This window comes from Thermobia domestica, chromosome 7, assembly GCF_964235325.1.
Source record: "Thermobia domestica chromosome 7, izTheDome1.hap1.1, whole genome shotgun sequence".
NCBI classification, from domain to species: Eukaryota; Metazoa; Arthropoda; class Insecta; order Zygentoma; family Lepismatidae; genus Thermobia; species Thermobia domestica.
In genome coordinates this window covers 249852410-249870076 of record NC_137460.1, presented here as the reverse complement: position 1 = coordinate 249870076, position 17667 = coordinate 249852410, and the positions used below count along the sequence as shown (strand labels likewise).

Here is a 17667-nt window from a genome sequence, read left to right as displayed (position 1 = left end):
TGTAACCATATGGTGGATTCTAGCTTGATATCAAGCAAGACTCGCCCATTTTGAATCCGATTTCCCGCTAAACAGTAGGAGCCCAAAAATTGGGATTAGAGCAACTAATTAGCCCATAAATAGCCCATAATTCTGAGATATGTTCCGGTCGTTTTAGTGTTGGTGGTTGGTCTAACTTGACACGCGTATTTTTTGGGGCTACGGTGGCTCATTGGTAGAATGTTTACCTCTGATGCATGGGGTCCTCGGTTCAAACCCTGCTTTCGCCAAGTGAACTTTGTGGTGGACAAACACCGTGTGCGTGGGTTTCCTCTTGGTTCTCCCGTTTCCTTCCACTTCATTACACCATTTCATACATTTCTCATCATCATCGTCTCCTTTAGCCTAACCGGCATAAGCGTGGGACGTAAAACTAAAAAAATTCATTTCATTTTTTCATTTTGATTTATTTTTATGATTCCGAAGGTATTATGCTTCGGAAATTCGTTCCACATGGTCAAACCGTTAATGGTGAATATTATCTGGGTATTATGGAGCGTTTGTGGAAGCAAATCGTTCGCGTAAGGTCCGAGTGTCAAGCACCAGGCAGTTGGTCTTTATGTCGCAGTTCGTGACTTTGCTTCTGCATCCTCCGTATTCGCTTGATTATCAATGTGTGATTATTCCTTATTCCCAAAATTAAAATTGGCTATAAAAGGAACCTTTTATGACAATGTTACACACTTCCAGTCTGCCGTGACGACAGTCATTGAGGCGCTTCCAAGAAAGGACATTAAAAACTATGCTAGCATTGGTTGAACGTGCCCAGCGGTGTATTGATGCGGAAGGGATGTATTTTGAATTAAAAAAGCACAATTGGTAAAATACTTAATTCATTTTGTTTAATTTGAAAAGTTACGTTATTTTTCCAACATACTGTGTACATTTGCACCCTTTCTTAATAAAATTATACGTGCTTAGCAGATAAATCCTTGATATAGGCTAAAGATTTGACCTTACTCATCATCTGTACTATTTCTCTTCTGATAAAAACAATCTAATTTTATCATTTTTCGTGAAAGTATAACTGTTAGTATTTAAAAATTATTTATATCTTTGCTTTCGGCTGTTGAATAATACCCATTAGATACTAGATATACATAGTGTCTTGTATTATCGAAACTTTCCCAACAAAAATTTCCCTGTTATGCTACACAGTTGTGAGCAACACAAATTTTAACAACATTTACTTTTAAAACATCATAATAAAAATAAAAGTGAAACAACCAGATAAATATAAGATGTATCAACCTGTGAGGAACCGAACTCAGAAGCTCCCGACGTGCAAAGCTATGGAACACCTCCTCTCCTGTCGAGCCAAACCTCTGTCTGGCTGAGTTCAGCTATCAAATATACCAAGATTTAAAGAATATTTAGTTGTAGTGGGACATCTTCAAATTTGAATTTTACCTACCTCAGCATTTTGTCTATTATTTGTACATTTTCGTACAACCAAGAAAAACTGTACCATTCAAATAAACAAAGGAGGCTCATTAAAAAATTTGAGCCACTTCGATCAAACGTAGTGCGATATCTTCAAATTCGAATTTTAACTAGCTCAAAACTTTGTCCAGTCTTTGGATATTTTTGTACAAGCAAGAAAAGAAAATGTACTATTCAGATAACAAAGGAAGCTCTCTTAAAAATTTGAACCACTTCGATCAAATGTAGTGCGACATTTTTAAACTCGAATTTTAACTAGCTCAGAATTTTTTCAAATTTTTGTACCTTTTAGTACCACCAAGAAAAAAATTGTACCATTCAAATAAACGAAAAGGTGTCTCATTTTAAGATTTTGGGGTTGCATTTAGTTGTAGTGCAACATCTTCAAATTCAAATTTCACTAGTTCATAATTTTGTACAATTTGTTTACAATCAACAATAAATTTTGTAACATTCAAGTTAACAAAGGAGGCTTATTACAAATTTGGGCTATTTCGATCACCTATAGTGTGATCTCTTCAAATTCGAATTTTAACTAGCTCAGAAGTTTGTCCAATCTTTGTACCTTTTCGTACCACCAAAAAAACAAAACTGCACCTTTCAAAAAATGAGGGAGGACTATTTCAAAATATTCGCCACTTCGATCACCTTCGGTGCAACGCCTTCAAATTCGAAATTTTACTAGCCCAAAATTTTGCACTATTTTTGTACCTCTTCGTTCCACAAAAAAGAAAATGATACCATTCAAGTAAACGAGGAAGGGCCATTTCAAAATTTGTGGGTGAATTTAGTTGTAGCGCGACATTTTCAAATTCTAATTTTAACTAGCTTAGAATTTTGTACTATTCCTGTAGCTTCTTGTACCACCAAGAAAAAAACTGTTCCATTTACATAAACGAAGGGAGGCCAATCCAAAACTTTTTGAGTACATTTAGTTGTAGTATGACATCTGAAACATGAATTTTGACTGGCTCAGAAGTTTTTACTATTATTTTGTCTACGGAGTTCCTACAGGAAATGTTAGAAAATTTGATTCTTATCAGGGAAAGTAGGATAAATTACTGAAAAGTACCTTAATATCAGGAAATAATTGATAAGTTTTTGATAGGAAAAAGTAGGCGTTCCCGAAAATTTAGGAAATGTATACATCATTAAAATTTCAAAATTTTGGCCACTTCGATCATCTTCAGTGCGACGTCTTCAAAATCAAACTTTTACTAGACCAGAATTTTGTACTAATTTTGTAACTTTTCGTTCCACAAAGAAACAATTTCGAATTTGAAGATGTCGCACTAGAACTAAATGCAGTCCAAATTTTGAAATGGCCCTCCCACCTTTATTTGAATGGCACAATTGTTATGCTTGCTACAAAAAGGTACAAAATTAGTACAAAGATATGAGCTAGTTAAAATTCAAATTTGAAGATGTCGCACTACAATAAATCGGCCCTAAAAGTTTTGAAATGGCTGTCCCTCGTTTATTTGAATGGTATCATTTTGTTTCTTCGTGGAATGAAAAGGCACAAAAATAGTACAAAATTCTAACCAAGTAAAATTTCGAAGTGGAAGACATTGCCAATTAATTTGAAAAGTGATCGAAGTGGCCAATATTTAGAAATAATCCTCCCTCGTTTATTTTAATGATACAAAATCTTTCCTTTTTGGTACCAAAAAGGTACAAAAACTGAACAAAATTCTGAGCTACTTAAATCCAAATTTGAAGATGTCGCACTACTACTAAATGGACACAGAGATTCATCCCCCAGACGATGAGCTACTTGCCCTACAAATCATTGAGATTCGGTCAGTAGCCATCAAGAAATAAACCTGGAGTAAAACTATAAATTCTCGTATGTAAAGTGAAGTGTAAATTATTTTGATGCCTCATAAAACATGACAACTTGCATAAACAACTTACAAATCAATACTTTAAACAAAGCTATTACGATTACAACCTCATTATTTGAGCAAAGCACCTCGGTCCAAATCAGTACTACATCCTAACAACAGTGGGGTTAATTTTACGTAAATCCAAACCATAAATATGCCAGATAAACTCTTACTTCCTGAGCACTAATTCTAAGGACGTTAAATGAAGACTTCTAAAAAAAAAAAAAAAAAAAAAAAAAAAAAAAAAAAAAAAAAAACTAAATCCTGAGAAAAACTTACATTATTTTTTCCAAAATTGGCTGGGTAACATACGCATATGTCGAAACTATAAATATGCCCTCCAAGCCTTTATTTGTTAAGATCTAACTCTCGGTCTATCTGGGACAAAAAGCACTAATTAGACATTAACACCTGCCGTGCCAAATTTTAATTTTCTTGTAACTGGTTCAGTCAACTTCAAATTTACCCCAAATATAATTGCGACACTTATGATCCCATTTATAGAACACAAATTATGGTACAATGCGGGATTGAAAGCACAAATTAGGCACTAAAACCTGACGCGAAAATTTTTCATTTTCTTCTAAGCGGATGGGCCAATTTCACATTCACCCCAAACGTACATATAAGTAGTATACCGGTGCCCTTCTTTATTGAGCATTGTGGCATAGTGTGGGATTGAAGACACTAATCAAACAATAACTCTTAACGTGAAAATTTCCATTTTCTTGTAAGTGCTTAGGACAACGTCATATATACCCCCAAAATAAATATGTCGCATATGTACTTACTTATTAAACAAAAAGTCGGGGACCTCGCGGGATTGAGAGCAAAAATCAGGCACTAATTGCTGACATGAGAAATGTTTGTTCTTTTCTAACAGTAAGTAGTTGGGCAAAATTCACATTTACAACAAACGTACATATGCCCCATGTACACATATTTATTTAGCACTAATTCTGGGACCATGTAGGATGAAGAGCACTAATTACTTATCCAGTTCGATTTTAATTTTGAAACAACTTTTAGAAAGCGTGAAGTTGGCCCAACCATCTTAGTAATCAATATATCTCGAGAATAAATTGAGCACTAATTCTGGGACCATGCGGGATTGAAAGCACTAATTAAGCACTAATTCGTGACATGAAATTTTTTTTATTTCTTTCGAAGTGGTTGGGCCAACTCACATTTACCCAAAAAATACATATGCCCCGTATACACTTATTTATTGAGCACTAATTCTGGGACCATGTGGGATGAAGAGCACTAATTAAGCACTAATTACCTATACCGTTTAATTTGAATTTTGAAACAACTTTTAGGAAGCGTGAAGTTGGCCCAACCATCTTAATAATCAATATATCTCGAAAACCAATTGAGCACTAATTCTGCGGTCTTGAGCACTAATTAGCACTAATTAAGCACTAAATCTTGACATAAAATTGTTTGTATTTCTACGATGTGGTTGGGCCAACTTCACGCGACTGGATTTTTGGTGTACGAATAACTGTATTTGAATGAATGCATTGATAGAATTCTTATTTTGAAAGCAACAATAGAAATGAATCAGTGCGGGTGTTGGCTTTTATCGTAGATCGATTAGAAGAAATAAGCTTCTTTAATATTTTAGTCTGGGCATCGGGGCTTCAAAATTGATTTCTAAGGGCAAATCATGTAACGATTTGGCATCCGATATTTTTTGAATATATAGGGCCTACCCATCACTGACCACAAAAATGCTGGATGACAGAAAAAAATATTACCTTGCGGGAGGGGAGGGGGAGAAAGCCTAAATTTTAGCCGTTTCTATTATTTACTATATCTCCGTAGCCATTGGAGCTAGAGCATCCGATTTTTTTTTTTTTTTTTCATTTTGTTTGTCTTCTACAATTTAATTCTTTACATTATTCGGCGTAAGCTCTAAACTCCGATAAACAAAATATTTGTATCCTTCAGCTTGTCACAAATACGATTGGCTAGTGATGTATCACTCCCACTCCCCACGGGGAGGAGCAAATTATACACGTGCATTTTGACAATACTGTCTCGTGTTGTCCAGATACTTACAGCAGCAGCAGAAAAGAAAGAAAAGAAACTCGAAAGATTAAAAAAAAAAGTATTTGAATTTCGCTCGTAAACAATTGTTGCTTAGTGAGTAAAGGTTTGCCTTGTTGGTATTTCACCACAACACTCGCGGAACCGGGATTCATGCCAGTCATCTTTCAGACTTTAAAAGCAGAACACCCATCCACAGTTGAGTTGGCGCCATAATTACTGCGCATGCTTAGTGTTTATTTCTATTGTTTCATTAGCCACACTCGATTGCAGTATTATTAGATAATCCGTGTTATATTTTTGTCATTTATAATAATATGGCAGTTTTATATGAAGCTTCATAGTAAAAGTAATAATGCAATCACATGAACTATTTTGCGGAGGAGTACAAGCGTCGGTAGGACAACAGCAAATCAGCGAGATTTAGTTTCACGTGGCTTTGTTTATCGCAGTTTAGAGCTTACGCCGAATAATATATAGTTCATTTTTGTGCTAAATATAATGGTTTTCTTGTTATTTTCATTTTTACACAGCATTGGTTGCGCGTGACGTCAGTTTTTTAGCCGTACATTCTTTACAAGATCGAATTCGGAAAAATGTTTCCTCCAAAAGTTCTTCGTCATTTTATGCTCTTTCAGAAAACGTATACTTATATTAGTGTAGGACTAATAGTGCCTGACTTACAAAGCGACTTTATTCTGTCGTGTGCGAAACTGATCACGGCGCGGCCCAAGAGTTACCTTCGCACAAACGGTAGATATTAGCAGCTGATGATGATTATATAAGTATGTGTAAGTATATAATCTTGATGATTAAGTCTGTCTATAATCTAATTAAAAATATCCAATTTTAATATCAATTGAAGGGCTTTTCGGAAAATAACTCTTGTCAAAACAAAATTTCTCTGAAGAATAAAAAGTGAGCTTTCTCTAGTACACAGTATGAGAAACTGTAAATTTGTTTCTTTATACGTGTCTCTGATACCTTCTAAAACATGCACAAACATGCAGTTTTCTATTCATTTTTCAGAAAGAAGTACTGTTTCGACAAGAGTTGTTTTTGCTACAAGTTCTTCGATTTATATACTACAATGATACTGAGCGAAATAGAGCAGGAGCCAGATTTCAAAATTGCCTTCAAGAGAGAATCATGAACAATTTGTTATCCACGCTTTTTTTTATGTATATATATGACCACATTTTCCTCTTAATACTTACTTTGATGGTAAGAAAAAAATAAGATATGTCTAACACATTTTATAAATTATCAGTTTTTAAACTGTAAAATCTTATTTACAGAAGCAGCACTTGCCTATTATTAAGATTGTGTACAGTTACTATAATATATATAATAAGAAACGTAATAGAAGGAAATCATACACTTAAGAAATCTCTACACAAGAGAATAAATTATTTTATTTCAAGAATTAGTTCTCAATAATGTTATGCCACTCTTATATCCTTAAAATAATAATAAATAAATAAATAAATCTTTTATGTCTTTTTTGCACCATTCAGTCTTCATCACTCTGTTCATTAACTGATATTGAATTATCATACTCGCTCAAACAACCACAGTGGAGTGCACAAGAAACAGCGATTCTGTCATTTGCATTTCAAACTTACTTAAGTTTCTGACAGCTATACACGGTAATCTCTAAAGAAGTCTTGGGAATATCTTCGAGTCTTTCCAAAACTGGTCTCAGAATTTGGTCCTCCAAGTACCATCCGGAGTCTTCTGGCCTTGGTAGATAGATCTCACACTCATCAGCGTTTCCCAAATTGCTGTTTGGCAATGGGATCTCTTTCTATGTTGTTTTAGAGCATCACTAGTTGGAGGTAATCTGTCCAGGCTACATTTTCCTAAAAGTAGGGGCCTAGCTTCATCACAGATCACCACATTAACCTAGAGGAGCTTTATGAAAAACAGTTCTACAGATTCAATAGCGTTTGCTGATAAAGGAATCTGTCCTAGGGAAAATAAAAGGTCACAGTTGTTTGAGTAAGTAGATCATAAGTAGATAGTGCATTGCTGGAATTATCACCTTGAGAACTCTTTGTTGTTGTTTCCAGGAGATTTAAAGATCAGAAGACTTTCAAGTAAAACTCCGTGATCGATATTCAAAATCTTGAAGGGAAGCATGAAAGAGCTGATTCCAGAATGATATTTCATGCTGCGAATCACAATTCAGAAAGAATTGTTCTAATGAGTAGACACACCGATGTATTACTGCTGTTGATGCACCATTACAGAATTTCTTGTAAATAATTGTACACGATAGCGGGATTTCAAAGACAAGAAGGTTTATTCCAGTTCACCACCTTTGCCACCAGTTATCTGAGAATAAGAAGAAAGGCCATGGCTTATCACGCTCAACTTGGATGCTGCATAACGTCATATCAAGTTGGGACATCAAAGATCAAGAACCGTCTCATATCAGAAAACTGTGACCTAAGGGACAGATTCCTTTATCAGCAAGCGCTGTTGAATCTGCAGAATTGTTTTTCACAAAGCTCCTCAAGGGTAATGCTAAGATCTGTGATTAAGGACGTGACAAAACACTCGAAAACGCACTACTTGCGGAAAGACAAACACATGTACAAAATGAAAATCTTCAGGCAGCAATTGAAATGAATAGTGGCAAGACATGTGAGGAACTGGGACTGCAGCTTAGTGTGAGTGGAAAAACCATTCGGCAGCACCTCAAACAACTTGGGAAGCACTACAAGTTGGGCCGATGGGTTCCACATGATTTGATTCAGGGCCAGAAAGCAACGCACACAGACACCTGTGTTTCTTTGCTGTCTCGTCTGAGGAAGGAACCTTTTTAGACAGGATGTTGACATGTGATGAGAAGTGGGTCCTATACGATGCTCCACGGCGCCGTCATCATTGGTTAGCAGCCCATGAACCGGTTCCAAAACAGCCGAAACTGCACTGCGTCTCAACAAAGTCCTCCTGTGTGTTTCGTGGACTGTTAGCGACATCGTGCATCGGGAACTGTTACCAGCTGGTCAGAGCATCAATGCAATTTTGTACTGCCAGCAGTTGACCGTGTTCAAGAAAAACTCAAAATTGCAGCCAGCACTTCTAAGTCACAAAGGGTCCTCCTTTTACAAGCCAAGATGTACATAGCCAAGATGACCCGGGGCACCATTCTAGGCTTCAGATAGGAAACTCTATTGCATTCACTATGCTTCTCGGACATTGCACGTCCAATTATTACGTTCAATTTCTTGGACAATCACCTTAAAGGTTGCCAGTTCAAATCCCTAGTAGAGGTGCAATGCTTCGCTTCACGGCCCATCAAGTTCTTCCGCGATAGAATCCATGGCCTTCCAGAACGTTGACAGGTCGTCGATGTTAATGGGAACTATTTTTGATCTTCCAGGTATGTCTAAGGTGATATGTCGATGTTCGAAAGCGGTGGGTGGAAAAGCGACAGAACTTTCTTGGTTACCTTTATATAAGAGTGGCATAACATTATTGAGAACTAATTCTTGAAATCAAATAATTTGTTCCCTTGTGTAGACATCTCTTAAGTGTGTGATTTCCTTCTATTACGTTTCTTAATATATATATTATAGAAACTGTACACAATCTTAATAATAGGCAAGTGCTGCTTCTGTAAATAAGATTTTACAGTTTAAAAATTGATAATTTATAAAACGTGTTAGGCGTATCTTATTATTTTTTTCTTACCGTTACAGTAAGCATTAGGAGTGAAAGGTGGTAATGTATTAAACACGTGAATGGCAAATTGTTCATGATTCTCTCTTGAATGCAATTTTGAAATCTGGCTCCTGCTCTAGTTCGCTCAGCATCATTGTAGTATATAAATCGAAGAACTTGTAGCAAAAAGAACTCTTGTCGAAACAATGTCTTTTCAGATAAATGAATGGAAAGCTGCATGTGTGTGTGCGTGTTTTAGAAGGTATCAGAGAGACTTACGTATAAAGTAACAGATTTACAGAGTTTCTCATACTGTGTACTAGAGAAAGCTCTCTTCATTCTTCAGAGAAATTTTGTTTTGACAAGGGTTATTTTCCGAAAAGCCCCTCAATTGATATTAAAACTGGATATTTTAATAATTAGATTATAGATGTCTGCCATACGTCACGTAAAAACGTGACAGCCCCGTTTTTGGACCCGAATGTCCCGCATCCTCGTAAATTTAGTCGTGACAGGCAAATGTCCCGTATTTTAATCCCGTCACATTTCTGCTTTCAATATCAGCTTATCTATGCAAAAGTAAAAAAATCAATATTCTTATATTGGTTGGCAACCCTGCTATTAGTGAATGAACAATAAGCTGAGACATAAACAGTTTGGTGCAAGTTATCACACCACTCTCTTTGATTTCATAGCGAGAAAGCTAATAGGCTTGCAGTTGTCCATTGGAAGTCAAAGGGATCTAGAATCTTTGATCAAGTGCATGAGCTAAGCTGTTATTAATAATACAAGTGAAATGTTCCAATTTTGTGTCAACAAGAATGCCTAAACGGAAGTGCGTTTTTTATTATTATTTGAAGAAGAAATACCCTTTTTTGTAAGCAACGAAGTTGATCTATGAAGTTCCTGCAAAATTTAGAATGCTACTTTTTCATTGCACGTGATGGAGACTCAGACATTCTTCAACTTCAGAAAACAAGCAAACATAAGATGACTTCAAGTGCTTCTACATCTACAAGCACAGGGAAGATAAGTGATTATAACTAGAGCTACAATTCATTGGATTACACATAAAGTTGATGAAAAAATCTTATGATGTTCAACTGTGCCAGAACAAAAGCCCATTTGTGTCTATTTAGGACATTGTAGGTACATGATTTTCTTTCGTCTGCTACATTCTTAAACAATATAGCATATTCAGGTGGGAAAAAAAATCATATGTAAATGCAAAACATTCATAGGAGTTCTCCAGAAGCATAAAGTTTCCTGAGAACGAATTGTTCGCTACTTCCTTATATCCATTTCAAATAATGCAGTGAAAATGTTCCCAAAATAGGGGTCTACGTATTGTGCTGGAAAGTTGGGGGGAAGGGAGAGATTGAAGATGTCCCGTATTCTCGTGAAAACAATATGGTAGGCTTAAGACAAACTTAATTATCATGGTTGTATACTTGCAGGCAGACAAGATTTTATATATATTAATCAGGTGCTAATATCTACCGTTTATGGGAAGGTAACTCTTGGGCTGCGCCGTGATCAGTTTCGCACACGACAGAATAAAATCGCTTGTAACTCAGACACTATTAGTCCTACATTAATATAAATGTATATTTTTTGAAAGAGCATAAAATGAAGAAAAACTTTTAGAGGAAACAATTTCCGAATTCGATCTTGTATAGTGTTGCCAGATTTTGTAAACGAAAAGCCGGGGCACCAATCTCAGGCTATATATAAGGCCAGGGTTTCTATTCCTTTGGTCAGAATCAGTTAATTATCCGTCTTTTTCAGGTTACTACTCACAATTTTTCAGTTCATTCTGTACACAGTTAACAGAAATGAAGCCCCACAAGGGATCCATATACGATGGGAAAAGATAACATAAGAAGAGGTGCCTGGCGTCCCTTATTTCAAATTACGATTTGTTGTTTTAACAGGTCCTAATATTGCGCCAATTATGACAAACTCTCCCATTTCTGCTTGAAGAAATAGTTTTTTTCTTTGTTATGTCGTGACATGAGACACAAACTACCCTAATAGAAATACAAATTTAGCATTTAGGAAGAAAAATACACTTCACGCTAAATTCAGAACGATAAACAAACAGTAAATCTCTTTAAAGAGTCACACAGGCTCTCTACAAAAGTTTGGCAGAAAAAAAATCGAGTATCAAAATTAGACAAGACACACACACCTTTATGAGTTCAACTGCAACTTCTTGTGTTACAGTAAGTTGTTACGGAATTTTAACCTGAAAATTACTGAAAAATTTATCAGATCAAGGAAAAAATATAAATCCAAAATTATTGAATGCTTGCACAGTATCTTTGGAAATATTTATCCACACATGGGGAGAGGTAACTCAGTCCTGTAATCGTTGAAGTAGGATTTCAAATGAAACTTAGATGTAAAACTACGGATCTAAATGCGACAGACACTCAGATAACCTTTCATATCATTCTTACAATACTAGCAGTGAATTGTTCGAAAACTGAATTCAGCCGCTTTTACCAATTTTTCCTGTTCAGAAGATTTGGGATCAAAATAATTGAGCAGTCTTTTTAAAGTGCTAGAAAACATGTTTGATTTATACTGTTCGAACGGTGTGTGGTCTTTGATATCCGCTCTTCCCCATGCGCTGTATTAGTGTAACAGTTACACATTTTACACTCCAGTTCATGGTCGTTTCTTCCTCGTTTACCATTCCACTGAATATTTCTCTTGAAAAGAACACTTGCGCTTGGTCATGATAGAAGCATTTTATGCACCAGATACCAGCAATGTGAAACAAAAACGTTAACTTCATAAAGAAATTCAATTCACTTCACTTGCAAAGATACGTATAGTATACCCACTGGATTGGATAAAACGTTTGATTGTAAAATTGTGTCTCAGAAGACGGCAGACAGTAAAAAATAGTTTAAATGCGGTTAACATGCAGCGACTGAGAGCAGTGTGGCCATTCTTGATTCAAGTTCCAACAACGAAGTTCTGCGCTGCTTATTGAAGTATAAAATAACTAGTAGTTAAAGGCCGTCACCGGGAAAACCCGTTCTTTTCTCTTGAAAGTCCTATTCAAGAATTATTGTCATAACATACAGATGGTGATCAGAAAAATGGAAACATCTGAACGAAATTGCAACTTACCAGATTAATATGGTGTCGGGCCACCTTTCGCCTTCAGAACAGCCTTGATGCGACGTGGGATGGAGGCATAGAGGTCGTGAATGGTAGCAAGTGGAATTTTACACCATTCCTCGTGCAGGTCATCGGCCAGTTCTGTGAGAGAGGATGGAGGTGGAAATCGTCGCCGGAGTCGTGTTTCCAAGACGGACCACAGATGTTCAATTATGTTGAGATCTGGGGATTGGGCGGGCCAGGGGACGTGTTGAACTTCATCCCGATGTTCCTCAAACCACGCTGCAACAACGCCAGCTGTGTGAATGGGTGCATTATCATCCTGGAAGATGGCGTCATTGTCCGGGAACAACATCCGGGCCATAGGATGCAGATGGTCTTCTAAAATTGCGACATAATCGTTGGCAGTGATTCGTCCGCTAAGTGTGACCACAATACCCAATGAAAACCATGATATGGAGGCCCACAGCATCACCGAGTCGCCTCCATGTTTCACAGTTGGGCGGAGACACTGAAGATCATAAGCTTCTTTGGGCGTTCTCCACACATAAACAAGGCCCGTGGTTGGGAATAGGGTGAAGGATGACTCATCCGACCATATCACACATTTCCAGTCCTCATTGGTCCAAGTTGCATGGTCGCGGCACCATTTGCGACGTGCGAAAGCGTTATGGTCCCTGATGAGCGGTTTGGCCCGTGCAACACGACCCGTAAGTTCATGTCATGTAATTCGCGGCGGACTGTGATTGTCGAAACAGGGTGGGGAGGTGCTGACTGAGTGTCTACGTCACTTGCTCCGCAGTGGCACGACGGTTCTGCGTGACAATGCGCTTTAATACCCGGCGTGACCTGTCACTCATGATTTTCTTCCGCTCGCTGTTCCGCTTCTCCGATGTGGTTTCCCGTGTGTTGTGTAGGCCGTCATCACCTTCGACACTGTTCCACGCGACACACCTAACACAGTAGCCACTGCCGTCACATTCACTCCACATAACCGCGCATCAACAATTTGCCCTCTTTGAAAATCCGAGAGGTCTCCCATTTTACACTACCTCCGTCTGCTGAAGCCACTGGACACTGCTGTTCCACTGCGCCTGATGTAGTATGGAGACCGACCTAACACACCACCACCAGCGGTCCGGCGCTGCGGGCGCCACGACACCACGCCAACCCATACATCTGACGTGTTGCCAACTACAGGTGTTTCCATTTTTCTGATCACCACCTGTATGTCCCCTCTAGAATATTTTTTAAACCCTCTTTTCCCCTCTGGAAGCCAAACAATCCATAAGACCAAAAATGAATGATTTTCAAACTCTTTGTTTAGTAAAATCAATTACTAGACAAATCTTCCGAAAACCTTCTGTTTTTAGATGAGACATACTAGTTCTTGGAGGTTGATTTTTTCAATATGAAGAACAAAAACTGGGACAAAAGGCGTTCCGGAAGCCTTTTTTTTTGGGGGGGGGACAGTTTATTCTTTCATTAAAAACCGGGATATCTGGCAACCCTAATCTTGTAAAGAATCTGTGGCTAAAAACTGACATCACGCGCAACCAATACTGAGTAAAAATGAAAATAACAAGAAAACCATTAGATTTAACTCAAAAATACAGTAGAATTAAATTGTAGAAGACAATTAGACAAACAAAATGAAAAAAAAAAAGTTGGGATGTTCTAACTCCAATGGTTACGGAGATATAGTGAATAATAGAAAGGGCTAAAATTTCAGCTTTCCCCCTCCCCTCCCGTGAGGCGTTTTTTTCTGGCATCTGGCATTTTTGTGATCAGTGATAGGTATATATTCAAAAAACATCGGATGCCAAATTGTTACATGGTTTGCCCTTAAACTCAAAAAGGAGAGCACTTTGCCAAGTTGATGACTAGAGTATTTTATTATTATTTAGGCTTCGGAAATTTAATGGTCAGTTAGGTTGTGTAAGCATCTCATAAACGCAGTAATTAGTATAATTAGACACATTTTTGAGCTACTATTTACCTAATATTTTATTACTGATATATACATAGAAGCCAATGTTGAAAAGTTTGTGTTTACTTCTAGCAGTTCTAGCTTGCATCCAGATTAAAATTTGTCACTCACATATGAATATTTTCTTGATTTTGACGTGTTTGTGTAGTACAGATTGGAAATTGGATAGATTCATATTTCGTATCTGAAGCGTCCTGAGGATGTCGCTCAGTGTCTGTAAAAGTTTACAATATCTACGAGGTGCATTCAAAGTTATTCCATTTTTTTCTCAGAACTGGTAACAAGTAGAAATGTGTTATTTATTTTATACTGTTTTTGATACGATAGTCGTCGTTTTCTTCATTTGCATGGTGTGACACCACATGAAATTCATCACCAGTTGAGTGAGACATGGTATCATGAATGTGTCTAATGTGCGTTCGTGCGTGCGACGATTTAAATAAGGAAGAACGTTATGTGACAAAAAAAAAAAAAAAAATCAAGACAATCTCGGCCTCGCACAAGCTGGTAACTGCACTTTTCTATCTCCTACCAATCCTCAAGCCGTGCCGTGGAAAATCAGCGCCCGGGGCAAGACTATACGACGGCTCCCCCATACATATATTCCAAGCAATTTTTCCTATCTTTTTCCTTTTTTCTCCCGAATTTTTCGCCCTCTTCCCACGGAACAGCCCTGATGAGTCCTGATAACAGAAGTTGGGGGTGTTATCACTTGAATGCACGTCGTACACAGGGTATATTAGATTTTTTTTTTTTTTAAGGCAATGCGGGAGTAATGAACGACATCTAGTAGCTCCAGCTTATTTCAAGATGTTAAGTGTTTTGCGTCTGTGTCCTGGAAGAATAGAACATCAATGTCGCGGTAAAACTGTCTTCACAATCCTCTACAGTATACACACAAGATTTAACTTCGTGAGGATTGTGTACTTCGTGTACATAAGAAAAATTTCACTTCATATCCCTATTTAATATGTTGATTGTGTATGCCCAATTATTCATTATTTTCATCAATTTGATAAGATTAATTTTATTTATGTATAAAAGTACATTCATGTATTTAATAAAAAAAACTAACGACCATACTAGAAGGTTTGAATATTGTATTAGCTTCTTTGTTTATATGTACAGGGTGTTTCAAAAAGAATGACCTGATTTTAAAAGTTTATATGTATTGATAAAAACGTACTACAAAAATAAAATAAATTGCAAAATACTCACAAAATTTTCAACTTTGAGCTATGCTATTAGAAATGCTCTCTGTATCCACCACCAGCAGCACGAACAACATCTAGGCGATAGCTAAATTCATCATAAACTTAGGTTAGCGAGGTCGACCTGGACTCTTACCTTTGCACAAGACTCTTACCTCTTCAAATTGACGATACCAACGATGAATGTTTTGGGGTGCAGGTGGATCAATGCCAAAACACGCACGCTGGACGGAAAGCACGCTGGACCGAAATCACTGACTCAGTCTTTGCAAACTGCAGCACACAAAACGTCTTCTGTTGAGAGGACGCCATCTTACTTCTGACTGACTGCAAACTGAGAAAACGCATTGACTGACATGTAACGGCGATTTTCTGAAACTGTAGGCCACGCCCATTCAAATAACACTCATTTCCTTGCCGGCACGTCCCATGTTTCGTAATTATTACTGTCCAAAATCAGGCTATTCTTTTGAAACACGGTGTATAATGTTGGTGTGTGATGTAATTTATTACTTGTGAAGTTGGTAGAAAGTAATAAATCCACTTTCATCAGAAAGTTTGAAGGCTTGGTATAGAGTGAGAAAAATAACTTTTTATTAGAAAAGTTAATATAAGTAATCTTCATATAATGTTAAACTATCAATAATTACTTTAGGTACTTCGAGATCACTTGAAGTTACACAAGTGAACAAACATTCCGCTTTAAGATAACCATAAAAGTGCTTTTATTAAAGTACAGGTAAATGAAAATAGAGTTTAACATCTGTTTACTCACAAATTAAATAGGTACTTTCAGGCACATTTCATGGGATAGGTACTTTCAGGCACATTTCATGGGATAGGTACTTTCAGGCACATTTCATGGGATAGGTACTTTCAGGCACATTTCATGAAATATTTCTAGAAGTGTCTTTTTCTCTTGTGTGCTTTCTGGAGTAGGAAAATATCGTCACTGACAATATAATTTTTTAAACTTTAGAAACAAAAGTTTTGATTAAACAATAATGCGGAATAATATTTTATTAATAAAACGTGAAGTTTGATGATAGTTTGTTTCCTGACAGGTCCTGTCTGTCAAAACACACGTGGTAGACATGTTAGAATCAACTATAGATGAAACGACTGATGATGATGATTCGAGCAGCGATGAATACTTCAAACCAAAATTTCGAATTAGCAAAGCTCCAAGAGATTCAGATGTCAAAAGGCAGTAAGTACTTATCGTTAAAAATATGTAGGTTTATTCTTTTTCATTTAGTGAAGATTATTGTGTGTGCATGCACTTATACGTTAGATGAGGAATTCATTTTTTTTTATTTTATTTATTTATTTATTTATTTATTTTTTTTGTGCTTTTGTCCAAATGTGTTTGTTTCTTGGAATTCAACTCCCTTGTCAGCACCATAGTTATAAGACGTGGACTTAGAGTTTGTGGGATTCACAAACTTAATGCGTTTAATATGCTACGCTATAGAGACCTGCACGGGCCGAATTTTTCGGTCCGAGCCCAATCCAGCCCGAATGTACCTAGGCCCGGAAATTTTAAAAGATTTTGGCCCGACCCCGGCCAGATAAATTTTTAAAAAAATTAGCTCGAGCCCCAATCTTTCTCAAAATTTAGTATTAAGCTTGGCCTAACCCTCAGAAACATTTTCTAAACTCTGGTTCATAACCTGACGCTTGCCTCCCGAATGGTACCATTGCCTCCTAGAACTTTGCCTGTCATCAAGAGAACAAAATCTCCATTTTCTGTTTAAAAATCTAACTTAATTGATTTTAGCATAAAGTGAAGATGGCAATATGTTTAGTGACAGACAAAACTTTCCCACCCCTTGTCATATTTTAGGTTCAGTGAAGGTCAAGGTCAGAGCAACACAAACTGTAAATAGCTATTGCATTCTTTGTAACATTTTTCACGGTCACACTTTTCAACGTTTGGCTTTATTCCAATTATCGTTTAACGAAAGTCAATAATTATTAAAGAATTGCAATTAATCGGCCTCAGCCCGGCCCGACCTGAAGAGAAATCACCCCAGGCCCGGCCCGCGGACCAGGACGGGCCTCGGGCCGAGCCCGGCCCGTGCAGGTCTCTACTACACTACCGGAAGTTAAACCCGAGACCCCGTGTTTATAAGAACTAAAGTCAAAACACACTTGTTGCCTGATTGAAACTACATTGTATCAGATTATCGACGCAGCACATATCGGGAAAGTCTTATTTAGAAGTTAGTTG

The 17667-nt window shown here is 37.1% G+C and overlaps 1 protein-coding gene across 3 annotated transcripts in view; it reads left to right on the top strand.

Annotated features, from left to right (window-relative positions):
* LOC145690799 (uncharacterized) overlaps positions 1 to 17667 on the top strand; it is a 169902-nt gene that overhangs the window by 102851 nt on the left and 49384 nt on the right. For all 3 annotated transcript variants that reach the window (XM_081766089.1, XM_081766088.1, XM_081766090.1), the window contains one exon: positions 16499 to 16644. In XM_081766089.1, the coding sequence (XP_081622215.1) occupies positions 16499 to 16644 (146 nt within the window). The remainder of the gene's footprint in view (positions 1 to 16498; positions 16645 to 17667) is intronic.